Source organism: Papio anubis, chromosome 18 (genome assembly GCF_008728515.1).
Source record: "Papio anubis isolate 15944 chromosome 18, Panubis1.0, whole genome shotgun sequence".
Lineage (NCBI taxonomy): Eukaryota > Metazoa > Chordata > Mammalia > Primates > Cercopithecidae > Papio > Papio anubis.
The window spans coordinates 64213439-64226531 of NC_044993.1; the positions used below are offsets into that span (position 1 = coordinate 64213439).

Genomic DNA, 13093 nt, shown 5'->3' on the forward strand with positions numbered 1-13093 from the left:
AGCAGGCTGAGGCAGGAGAATGGCTTGTACCCAGGAGGTGGAGGTTGCAGTGAGCTGAGATCATGCCACTGCACTGCAGCCTGGGCTGCAGAGTGAGATTTCGTTTCGAAACAACAACAAAAAAGAAACTCTTAGAGGTTAAACTAAAGCTCAGGGTCATGGAAATCAAGCAGATAGGTGATGCTTTTCAATACTTATTCCTTTTTCTTTAGATTGTCTTTGCTAACTGACAAATATTTATTATAGATCCACCATTGATGCAATTCAATATCATTCCTTCTTGTATCTATGGCTGAAATATTATGTTCTTACAAGAAAAGGTCAGAAACTTCTGGAACAGTGTCTGAATTACATGAACAAGAAGAAGAGCAGCCTTCATTCTGCAAAAACTCAGAACCTTTGGACTGTCCAAAGTGGTGTGTTGCTTTTGAAGCAGGGCCTGCAGGCAGCAGAATGGTCCAGCAGCGTTCTTTCCTTTGTCATACCTACATGTGCAGGCCTGGACTTCTCATGTGCTACTGGGAATGCAGAAATGCAGAAATTGACATATCAACAACCATTGGTCCTACACTCAGTAGGCAGTTTTATTGATTGATTGATTGACTGAGATGGGGTGTCACTCTGTCACCCAGGCTGGAGTGCAGTGGTACTATCTTGGCTCACTGCAACCTACGCCTTCTTTGCTCAAGCAATCCTCCGTTCTCAGCCTCCTGAGTAGCTGTAACTACAGGTGTGTGCCGCCATGCCTGGCTATGTTTTGTATTTTTCTGCAGAGACGGGGTTTCACCATGTTGCCCAGGCTGGTCTTGAACTCTTGAGCTCAAGCAATCCTTCCGTCTTGGCCTCCTAAATTGTTGAGAATATAGGTGTGAGCCACCATGTCTAGCCTCATAAAATATTTAACTCATATACCTTGTGACTCTAAAATACTATTTCTGAGATATATATTTGCATACATATATGTATACATGCAAGGATGTTCACTGCAGTACATATGTACAAGATGTTCATTATGGCATTGTTTATAATAGGCAAAGACTGGTCACAACCTAAATTTGCATCAATGGGGCCCTGTTAAATACTTTATAGTGAATCCATACAATGAAATTCTTTGCATTATTTTGAAAGAATAAATGTCTTTAGGTCCCTATGTGGAGAAATCCGAATTACGTTAAGGGAAAAAGGTTTGTAGGATAGTACACATAAAATCATCTTTTTTTCCCTTAAAAGGGGACATACTTGTATATAGGTACACACACACACACACGACGTACACATACACACATGACATACACATAACTCCGTTTTCAAGGGTCACAAGTTATTTCCTGGGAATAGGATTGGGAGGATGTAGAATGAGCTAGGTAGAATGATTTTTGTTTGCTTTTCACTTCATATTCTTCCCTAAAATTGGAAATTTTTTTTAGCCACTGCACCCGGCCTAATTTAGCATTTTAGATAGTGATCAATGTTACGAAATAATATAACGGGGCAGTAGGAGAGAGTGTGAAGGGTGCTACTTTAGGCTTGTCCTAGTAGGCTTCCTAAACAGGAGCTATCTGAGGAAAAAGGAGGAGGAAGAGCTTCCAGAGAGAGCGGACTGGGGCAGGAAAGACCCTAGTGTCCCAGGGACATAAGGCAGGCCAGTGTGTGAGCGTCCAGGCGGGGGCGGGGCGCGAAGGGGAGGGGAGGGCGGGGGAGAGGGAAGACGGGGGGAGTGGAGGGGAGGGGAAGGGGTGCGCAAGGTACAAGCCAAGTAGGGGATTGTGTGAGAGGCGCCAGGGCCAGATCTTCCAGGGGTTTGCAGGCCACGGTGAGGGGGTCAGATTTTCTTGCAAAGCTGCCTTGCTCTGTGCAAGCGCACTATCGCACGCTGCGGGCAACACTGCCCCTGGCCGGCCCCCTCCGCGGCTCCAGGCCGGCTGGTGCCTGCCGTGGGCATGTAGGTGGGGATGGTGGGTTTTGCCTCTATGCGGTCACCGCCTGTCTGCGTCGCTGCCTTCTCCCGGGCCTCAGATCCGGGAGAAAGCCCCGGTAGGGTAGGGGGGCGCGCAGCCTCAGGGGCGCCCAGCTATTGCGCGCTACTGGGGAGCAGGGGCGGGCACCGCGCTCTGCACCGCCATGCGGGTTCCGGCCGGGGGAGGCAGGGGCCGGTGCGTGGCGCGGGGCGTGCACGTGGCCGGGAGTGTGCTTTTCGGGACAGGTGCGGGGGCCGCCGCGGACGCTAAGGCGCAGACGCGTGCGGGCACCCGGCAGCCTGGGCAGTCGGGTTATCCTCGGCTCCGCGGGCGGCTGCCTCTTGTCCACCGGGAAGGCGCAACGACCTCGGGGACGCCAGGGCGCAGGGGCAGCTGAGCCGACTTCGCAACTCTTAAGTTTTTCTTTGGCTCTGTTGCTCGATTTGCCCATCTAAGAAATGGGACTCTGGGCCGGGCGCGGTGGCTCAACCCTGTATTCCCAGCGCCTTGGGAGGCCGAGGCGGGAGGATTGCTTGAGGCCAGGAGTCTAGACCTGGACAACGTAGCAAGACTCCTTCTCAAAGAGAAAAAATAAATGAAGTGGGGGGGCACTCAAAAGAATCGGAAAGTGCTTTGCAAACTTGGACACGAGTCGGGCGTTTTATTCACTTTCTCTACTCCCCTCCTCCCTTTGGGAGCCCCAGGGGCTGGAGTAAGCACGCTACCACCCACTACACCTCTCAATGCCCGCGGCACAGTAGTCGCACTCGATTTTGCATCCCCCAGGGCCTGTAAACGCCGGAAAAGCTCCCGCGGGGTGCGGTCGCTGGGCCTGGTCACGTGATCCCCACTCAGCGCCCCGGAGCTCAGGGGCAGCGAGCAAGTGCGCATGCGCATCCCTTCAAGCTCTTCCTCCCCACCCCCACCGGCTCCCTTGGCTCGGACGCAACCACTGTCAGGTCCTCCCCCTCCTCCCTCTTCATCCTTCCTGACATTCACTCCCTTCCCCCAGCCACTTTTTTACGTCAGGCAGACAGGCCGAAGAACCAATCACGGTGCTGTGCTCAGAAGCCGGCACGCGGAACCGGTCGGATCCGACTAATAGGGGCCCTTGGAGCGGCCACGCCCCAACCGGGCAGGGGAGCTCGGGCCCAGTGGGCGGTGCTTCTCCAGTCAGCATGTGGGCGGGGTAGGGCGGGAACCAGCAGCCGCAGAGGCGTCCTCCGCGGCGGCGAAGACGACGTTGCTCAGTCTTTGGGGTGGGCTCAGCGGTGCAGGTCGGGCTGCGCGGAGGGCTCGGCGGTCGGCGGCGGCGGCGGCGGCGGCGGCAGTTGGGAGGCCGCAGCGTCATGGGGGAGCGTTAGACAGGCTGCGGCGGGCGAGGCGAGGGGCGGCAGCGGTCATCTGGTCCGCGGCGACCTCGGCGGGGCCCGGGGGGTGGGAAGGCCTGGGGCGGGGGTCGTCCCTGGTTGCACGGGGCCGCGGGGCGGGGCTCGCCGGCCGTCGGGGTGCAGGAGGCCTGGGCCGCTGAGACGAGGAGGCGCCGCCGGCCGCCGGGCCCTGCCGCCGGGCCGCTTGACGACGACGCTCCCGCGGGGGCCCCACCTGAGGAGGACGCGGCGGCGGCGGCGGCGAGGCCGCGGGAGGCCGCGGAGGATGGAGGAGCGGAAGGAGGAGGGCGAGGCCGAGATCCAGGAGCACGGGCCCGAGCACTGGTTCTCCAAGTGGGAGCGGCAGTGCCTGGCCGAGGCCGAGCAGGACGAGCAGCTGCCCCCCGAGCTGCAGGAGGAGGCAGCGGCCGCCGCGCAGCCCGAACACAAGCAGCAGAAGCTGTGGCACCTCTTCCAGAACTCGGCCACCGCCGTGGCCCAGCTCTACAAAGGTGAGGCCGCCGCCGCCATCTTGGTGCCGCTTGGCCGCCCCCGCCCGGGCCCGGCCCTGTCGGCTCGGCGGCCGCTTCGGGGGGCCGCTACGGCGGCGGCCCCGGGGGTCCCGTCCGGTGGCGCCGCGGCTCTGCCGCCCCCTCCACGCAAGATGGCGCCGTGGGAGGGAGGCCCGGGGTTGGGGGGCAGGCCAGGGCCGGCGTGGGGGGAGCCCCGCTTTGCGGTCGTTCGAGGGTCCCCGCTCTCCGGGCCCGGCCGCCCGGTGTCCCCCTCGGCCCGGAGAGGGGAGGGGAGGAGCCCCCGTCACAAAATGGCGAAGGGAGACGGCGGGGCGGCCCCATTGTGCCCTGAGCCGGCCTCGGGGCGGGGACTGCGAGGGGGGCGCCTCCCTGCGCCGCGACTTGTCCCTGATCTGTGCCCCTGAGGCCTGCGGCATCCCCTTCTCCCCGCCGCGACCCCCCTGACCCCCGGTCCTCACACTGGGTTTGGGATCCCGAAACCCTTGAACAAAATGGCGAAACCTAATATGGCCGTTCCGGAGTGATTGACGCCCAAATAACATTCTTGTTCTGTTTCTTTTTCTATGTGTGTTTCTTTTTTCTTTCTTTTTTTTTTTTTTTGGTTTGCTTTTCAGACCGAGTGTGTCAGCAGCCAGGACTTTCTCTCTGGGTCCCCTTCCAAAACGCAGCCACCGCCGTCACCAACCTCTACAAAGGTAAAGATAACCTTGCTGTATTGCCGATTCAGGGAAGGGCCGCTTGCGTCAGGGTGTCTCTCCTGCGTTCCAAGTGTGTTTTCTGCTCCCCAGCCCAGCTGCTAACCTTGAATACCTTGCAACTTGAGAATCCTGGCGGTGCTCTAGCTAGATCCACCGGAGGCAGTTTTGACACCCCCCGGGACAGATGGCAACGCCTGGGGACGTTTTTGGTTGTCTTCTCCTAGAGGGGGCTGTTGTTGGCACCCAGTGGATGGAGGCTGCTGAAGGTCCTGCAGTGCCCAAGATAACACCCCCGGCCCCCTCAGCGAAGAATTATCCTGTCTAAAGTCAGTAGTGCTCAGGTTGAGAAGCCTTGAGCTGGGAGACGCTGAGCCTTGCTTCCCACTGGAAAAGACGTTGAGGGAAGAAAAGAGTTGATGTTTTTTGTACTACAGTCGGAGGTGGGACGAACTGTATGGAAAAAATTCTTGAGTTAGGCATTTGAGAGCGTGGCAGTGTATGTAGTTTTGAAGTGCTTGAAAGCTTGCTAATCGGTCATCTGCGTGCGTGTTAACGTGCTGCTCTTTTCTAGCATTTCGTCAAGTGTTTTCTGTCAAAACGATCCTATGTCTGATTATTATGAGTTGCTGGCAGGAATTCTATTGAGGGTTTTGAGTTGATAGATTTGTGTTTTATGGTGGTTCCTTTCTGGAGTTAATCCACCCTTTGTGATGACATGAAGATATGTAAGTAAACGTTCTTGCCCATTGTGCTTTCTTGGTAACGGTGGGTTTACATTTTGTGCCTTACTGATTTTGAAGAGTGAGAAATTTGGGGTTGATTTTTTTTTTGTTTGTTTTTGGCAAGGTTTTTATGGAAAAAGGATTATGACTTTGTTAATCTTAAGAAAAACGTAATTAAATGTTTTCAAAGTTTTAAGAGTTGCTCAGAACAGTAATGGAATTTTGTACATTTCAAAAATACCGGTATAGGTTGAAACGGGCTATGAAGCTGCTGCGTGACTCTCAAGTTTTAATTTTTGTGTAAGAATGTGCAAATGGCCGCTGCATCTTGTAGGAAAAATATTTCTTATTGTGAGATTTCTTGAGTAGACTACAGTTTTTTGGGACAGTAATTTGAGAACTGGTAACAAAGTGGTGAAAAGGAACGCTAACTTTAGGGAATGAGGAACTATAATGCTACTAGTCCAGCCTTACTGAAAAAAGGGAACATGGTTAAATAGTGCCCCAGTGGTTGGCTTTGATTTTATATAGCTGTTTCTTAAATTGTGACTGAGTAAATTGCTTCAACATCTGTAGTGCTTGACGGTCTTGAACATTTTGGAATGGCTCTTGGTTTTGTCCAAAAAGGGAATTTTGAAATAATACTTAATTTAAAAAAAAGTTTCTTGGAGTGTAATTTACATACGGTAAAATCACCGTTTTAGAATGTGTACTTCGATTTTTTTTTTTTTTAACAAGTAGAATGTATCTATCACCCCCACTCCAGCCCCTGGCAGTCAATGATTTGATTACTATTTTTTCTTCTCCATCATGTCCTAAATAGAACCGTGCAGTCCTTGTAGCCTATTGTGTCTGGCTTGTTCCACTTACTATGATAAGATTTACCCATCGAGTTCGCATTGCAGGTGTGCATAGTTCAGTGCCTTTTAATTGGCGAGTATTGCTCTGTGGTGTGGCAGTACCATGATTTATTCTTTTGCTTTTGTTGGTATTGCTTTGTTCTTGAAGGGGAAGGCAACACATTTTTAGTGTTTTTATGTGCCAGGTTCTCAGCCTAGGCCATATAAAATGTGAGTGTCCTCTGGCTTTGGTGCTGTTGGGTGCTTGTAGAATGTGTCCTTTTAGGACTAAGCTAGCAGTTTTCTTTAGTGCTAACTTTTCGTGTAAGAAGATGGATTCAGCATTTGAACTCTGAAATAATCCTTAATTTGATTGCTTCATTTTAAAATGTTTACAGTTTGCTAGTTTTCTTGCTCAGAAAACTTAATGAGGAACATTTATTTTTAGAAAACATCATATATGATTCTTGGATTATCGTAAATGCTATATTGTCAGTCTGAACTAGTTTTATTTTGTACCTTGTTTCTGTACAATGAAAACACTTCCTTTGCCTAATAGAAATGGTAAGTTGTGTCTTGTGGAATTTGATAGTATAATAACGTTTTCTTATTTGATTCAAGGACTGTGTGGGTAATACTGCGGATAGTCTCACTTTTTCTTCTTTTCAGGGTGTGGTCTTTGGAGAACAGGCATACAGCTGTAGGAATAATTGGTTGCCTTAAATAGAACCAATAAAATTAGCAAGGTAGTGTCACAAGTGCATACAGCAGTAAGTAGTACTAAATTTAAATGATATTGGTTATAGTTCTGATTAAATATTTAAATATAAGGGGGGAAATTTGGTGGATACTTCTAAGTGGGCAGCAGGCAGCATTCCTGTATTTTGTATAATTAAGCACTTAATCTGACAAGGTAAAAATGGGTTATTTTGCAGCCTGGGGACAATTTGGCACTCCTACCAGCTTCTTGATAACTACCAAGAAGACCTTCACCTTCTTATGAAGGTCAGGATTGAGATAAAAACCCAGCAGATGGCCCCTTTTAGTTGTCAGTGGGCTTTTGAGAAGTTGAAAATTCAGTTAATTGGTTTTGTTGCAATGTGGCTAGAAGGATTTGGAAGATAATGTAAATGTGAGTTGAACTTGTCCCTTCAGCAAGGACAGAATTCAATAAAATGGAGTGCGTGGTTTCTTCTGCTGTAGATAGCAGGGTCAGACTTTTCTTCCCCTTTTTGATAAAGGAAGCCAAAATCCTGATTGCTGGTTTTTAATTTGATAAATGTAAAGAGGATGGTGTTTCTTCAATATTCAGTAGTAATCTTAGATCAATATATTTTGTGATACCTGAAACTAAAGAAGAGGAGTAAAAAATCATTTTAATCTAGCTAGGGTTGATGTTTACCTGGGAAATACTTGGCCAAGCGTGCCTGTGTTTGTTCCTTACATTGGAGATCCCACTTTCCAGCAACCTGTGTGAGCCCGTGTTTGATTGTGCCCCATAGAGCCATTTCTCTAATTGTTCTTTCTCAGCTTTTCATGCTTTTCATGTTTTTCTTCCTTGATGCTTGTTTTCTTTGCCTCCACATTTTGAAACTGCATTTGTAGCATTAGTTGCATGCAGTCCTGGATATTGCTGAAAGATGTTTCTGGTTATCTTGAACAGCATTTTCCCTGAGCATCTGCAGCCTAGCAGTGCTTGCAGAGGGCTAGTGTCATTGTGAGTTGGAGTCTACTGCCACGTTGCCTGAGTTCAGATCTTGACTCTGTTACTTCTTACCTTTATGGTCCTGGGGACAATGAAGTCAGGTGTTACTTCACCATTGTGCTCCTTGACTTAACTTAAATAGGGATAACTACCACAGATTCTAGTACAAGCTCTTAGCTTTGTGCCTGGCATAGTGAGTGCTCTGGCATTCATTGTGTTGGTCAAGTTTTAAGTATTTTTTGGATTTTTCTCAATGTGGGCAGGGCTTAAAACGAAGGGAAGTAATAATAGTTTATTTTCTTTTCTTTTTTCCTTGTGTTGGAATAAACTCTGGTGTGTACTTCCTTGTTCCTCTTTTTTCCCTAAATGGAGTAAATGTAAGTAGAATTGGCAGGAAAAATAGTCTGATGCCCTTAAGTCCTGATTTTTGATACATCTTGATGCCAAACCCTCTTTATATGTCTTACTTCATTGTGGCCATTTTGGACTCGTGAACTAAAGGAGAACTGAGCATAACTGTAAATGTGTGGGCCAAGTGGCAGGTGACTTAGAAACAAATGGCCAGAAATCATATTTTACCTGGAGACTGGTGGAGATGGTCTGTGACTCACTTGACTGCAAAAAATTATTACTGAGTTTGAGACTTTGTTCAAAATACCTTAGTGTAGATTATAGTGAGAAACCCTGAGCATTATACTTTTCTTTTTTTTTTTTTTGAGACGGAGTCTCGCTTCTGTTGCCCAGGGCTGCAGTGGCCGGATCTCTCAGCTCACTGTAAGCTCCGGCCCCTCGTTCTCGCCATTCTACTGCCTTCAGCCTCCCCGAGTAGCTGGGACTACAGTAATGCCTGGGCCAACCGCCGTTAATTTTTTGGTATTTTTAGTAGAGACGAAGTTTCACCGCGGGTCTCGGATCTCCTGACTCAGATCCGCTGTCTCAAAGTGCTGGGATTACAGGCGTGAGCCACCGCGCCCGGCAGCATTATACTTTTCATACCTGTAATCCCAGCACTTTGGGAGGCTGAGGCAGGAGGATTGCTTGGGGAATGTGGTAGGAACTGCCTTAAAATCCACTTAAATATAATTAAGGGGAAAATTTTTAATTTAAAAAAATTTTTAGCTTTGTCAGAAGCAGTAGCCTCAGTTATTCGTAATAGTGTTTGTAGATTGTAGATTTTTATAGAAGACTGCTTTTTTTGTGTGTAGCTCTTATTTTTTTCCTTCTTTTTTTGAGACAAAGTCTCGCTCTTGTCCCCCAGATTGGAGTGCAATGGCGTGATCTCGGCTCACTGCAACCTCTGCCTCCCAGGTTCAAGCGATTCTCCTGCCTCAGCCTCCCGAGTAACTGGGATTACAGGTGCCTGCCACCACACCAGGCTAATTTTTCTGTTTTTTTTTTTTTTTTTTTTTTGAGACAGAGTCGTGCTCTGTTTCCCAGGCTGGAGGCAGTGGTGCTGACCCTCTGTGCACTGCAAGCTTTGCCTCCCAGGTTTACCATTCTCCTGCCCTCAGCCTCCCAAGTAGCTGGGACTACATGCCTGACACACGCCTCTTTTTTGTATTTTTATGAGAGTGGGTTTCACTGTGTTAGCCAGCATGGTCTTGATCCCACTGCTATCCACCTGCCTTGGCCTCCCAAAAGTGCTGGATTACAGGTGTGAACCACCACGCCTGGCTTCCATTTCTTTTGTATTTTTTAGTAGAGATGAGGTTTCACCTGGCTGGGACAGGCTGGTCTCAACTCCTGACTCAGGTGATCCACTTTGGCCTCCCAAAATGCTGGGATTACGGGCGCACAATCACGCCTGGTTCCTTTTCTTTTCTTTTCTTTTTTCTTTTCTTTTTTTTTTGGAGACAGGGTCTCATTCTGTCACCCAGGTGGGAGTGCAGTTGTGCTGTCTTGGCTCACTGCAACCTCCATCTTCCAGGGTCAAGTGATCCTCCCACCTCAGCCACTGAATAGCTGGAACCACAGGCACCCACCACCATGCCCAGCTAAGTTTTTGTAGTAGAGATGAGGTTTTGCCATATTGCCCAGGCTGGTCTCCTGAGCTCAGGCGATCCACCTGTCTCAGCTTCCCAAAGTGCTGGGATTACAGCTGTGAGCCACCATACCTAGCCTGTGCGTACTTTTTCTGTGAAAGGATAGGTTGGTTGCAAGTATCAGAAAACACAAGTTGGGCTGGCTTTAGCTGTATGGACATGTACTGGACCTTCTGACTTAAAAGGCTACAGCAGAATTGACTTAATTGAGCGGCCCAGGCTCCCCTGCTCTGTTCTCCCCGTGTGTGCACTAGCATACTTTGTCATCAGGCTGGCTTCTTTACGTTGGCAGAATGGCTTGTGGCTCACGTCTTAGGGCCACTCAGTGAAGCTCAGAAGAGCCTAAAAATGACTTCTGTCATCTCTTGGCCATAAGGGGTCACTTGCTTACCCACAACCATTAATAGGGGTACATAGGGTTATGCAGATGAGTTGAGGGCTAAGCCACAACCCCTTAAGCAAATGTAGAGGGAGTTTCTCTCGGAACACGATTGCTATCTAAACAAAAATTTGGGGTGCTTTTAGGAAGGGGAGGACAAGGATTGGATGCCAGGCAGGCAACAAACAGTGGTTATTAAGATTCTCCCCCTGGGCTGGGCACGGTGGCTCACACCTGTAATCCCAGCACTTTGGGAGACTAAGGTGGGCAGATGATGTGAGGTCGGGGGTTCAGGACCAGCCTGACCCACATGGAGAAACCCCATCTCTACTAAAAATACATAATTAGCCGGGCGTGGTGGCTTATGCCTGTAATCCCGGCTACTTGTTAGGCTGAGGCAGAAGAAACGCTTGAACCTGGGAGGCAGAGGTTGTGGTGAGCCGAGATCGTGCCATTGCACTCCAGCCTGGGTGACAAGCGAAACTCCATCACAAAAAAAATAAAATAAAAATTCTCCCCCTGGTTCCTGGTCGTTTGTTTTGTGTACTAGGTGAAGATTAGGTAAATACGTAAGTAACTAGGAGGTATGCTTACTTTTGGATAACACTTCCTTAGGGAATATGATTGGAAAGTGTTTTATTTTGGCTGTCCCTTAGATTGTTACATTCGTGAAGAAACATTACGTTGTCTTTACTGGTTGGAGTGCCATGGCTCATAGCTGTAGTCCCAGCACTTGAGGCTGAGGGGAGAGGATCTCTTGAGGCTAGGAGTTTGTTTCTGTGTGGTGGACTGACTAGTGCAAATCTAACTCCTAGGTTGAAATCTTACGTAGTCAGTAGTATTTCTTCAGAAGTGTTGTTTTGGTGTAGCATTGTGCTCTTAGGGTTTGTAGATTGTCTGTGATTGAGAGATGGCTTCTCATTTGAGGAAGAGATAGGTCATAGAAGGAACTCTGTCACTGAACTTTGGACACAAGGCCCTTTGAACTTCAGTTCCTTGTTGTAAACTTGCGATACCTGCTCTAACTCACATGAAGTTTTGTGTGTATCAAAAAGCTGTAAGTAGTGTAATCTAATAAATTTTATGCAGTCATGTAAGAAAGTTATGCATTTGGTCTTCAGAATCAATATAATTATTTGCCCTCTGCCCCCACCGCAGCCCATTGTGGTGGGAGTATTTGTCTTATAAAATCTGTTGGATTCAGTTTCACATGCTTATATAAAAACATTTAAAAAAATAAAAGGAAATATGGGATACCTACTATGACTGGTGTGTGAATCAGTTCGTTTTCTTTTGAGATGGAGTCTTGCTCTGTCACCCAGCCTGGAGTGCTGTGGTGCAGTCTTGGCTCACTGCAACCTCTGCCTCGCAGACTCAAGTGATTCTTCTGCCTCAGCCTCCCAACTAGCTGGGATTACAGGTGCCTGCCACTAAGCCTGGCTAATTTTTATATTTTGAGTAGAGATGAGGTTTCACCATGTTGGCCATGCTGATCTCAAACTCCTGGCCTCAAGTGATCCGCCCACTTCAACCTCCCAAAAGTGCTGGGATTATGTGTATGAGCCACCGAGCCACGCCTGCCCAGTTCCTTTTTTGAATAAGGAAATGAATGTGTTGTGGTTAAAGGTTAGATTGACATTTCAGTGCCCTTGGAGTTTGCCTAACCTTCAAGTTTGTGGCTCTTTTCCACAGTGACTTCGGTTTCGGTAAAATAGTGTTGGACACAAGACTGGCCACGATTTCTGTGCTCTGTTTTTCTGGGATAGGTACCCGAAAGCCCACGCTTCTAGAACTGGGGTGTGCTGAAAGCAGTGTTTGGCTGAGAGCCGTCAAGAGGCCGTGTGTGTGTGTGTGTGTGTGTGTGTGTGTGTGTGATTATCCACTGGATAGTAGTTTGTCCTGGGATTACGTTAAAATGTAGTCATGCCTAACATTCTCCATTAAGTATGCAGGTCTCCTAATTAGCCCAAGGTATGAGAAAGATTTTTTTTCAATCAGGTAACTATTTAAAAAGAACTCTATTTTAAATACTTCACCATGTACATGGGACTTTATATTTTGGGAGATAACTGAGGTTGGGTTTGAGTGGTAAGGCAATTGGACTTGGTTTTTTTTTTTTTTGAGACGGAGTCTCGCTGTGTTGCCCAGGCTGGAGTGCAGTGGCCGGATCTCAGCTCACTACAAGCTCCGCCTCCCGGGTTCACGCCATTCTCCCGCCTCAGCCTCCAAGTAGCTGGGACTACAGGCGCCCGCCACCACACCCGGCTAGTTTTTTGTATTTTTAGTAGAGACGGGGTTTCACCATGTTAGCCAGGATGGTCTCGATCTCCTGACCTCGTGATCCACCCGCCTCGGACTCCCAGAGTGCTGGGATTACAGGCTTGAGCCACCGCGCCCGGCCGGACTTGGTTTTCAGAATATAGTGTTAACAGTATAAAACTACATTATGCCCCGGTGGTGCAAAAACATACTTAAAACATTAAATGTTGTATCTGCTTTTCTCTTCTAGGACCTTCTAGTCTGTAAGGGTAGTGTTTGCAAAATGCTTGACTTTTAGTGTACTCATAGTCGGTTCTGATGTTGAGACTTGGTCATCTCAGAATTTTTGAGGTGAAATAGTTGTCAGTTGCATAATTTTTTTAAAGAGGTTCACAACTTGTTACATAACTGTCTTATATCTAAGCCAGGCTACTAGTGATTATTGAGTTTTCCCAGTGTTGAAATCTGTGATGAAACCATTAGTCCCTTGCAGATCTGACTGTTGGACTTCTTGTGTCTTCAATCAAAACAAACCAAAACTTGGCCAAGCTCTTCCCAGGATAGTTTGTTTTGTTTTGTTTTGTTTTG

The 13093-nt window shown here is 48.4% G+C and overlaps 1 protein-coding gene across 3 annotated transcripts in view; it reads left to right on the forward strand.

Annotated features, from left to right (window-relative positions):
• Nucleotides 1-2891: 2891 nt before the first annotated feature.
• The window catches only part of C18H16orf72 (chromosome 18 C16orf72 homolog), a 29792-nt gene continuing 19590 nt past the window's right edge, over nucleotides 2892-13093 (forward strand). For all 3 annotated transcript variants that reach the window (XR_002519135.2, XR_641261.3, XM_003916520.4), the window contains exons 1-2: nucleotides 2892-3840; nucleotides 4476-4556. Coding sequence is in view for 1 of the 3 variants with exons in the window: in XM_003916520.4 (XP_003916569.1) it covers nucleotides 3615-3840; nucleotides 4476-4556 (307 nt within the window). In the remaining 2 variants the exon portion in view is untranslated. The remainder of the gene's footprint in view (nucleotides 3841-4475; nucleotides 4557-13093) is intronic.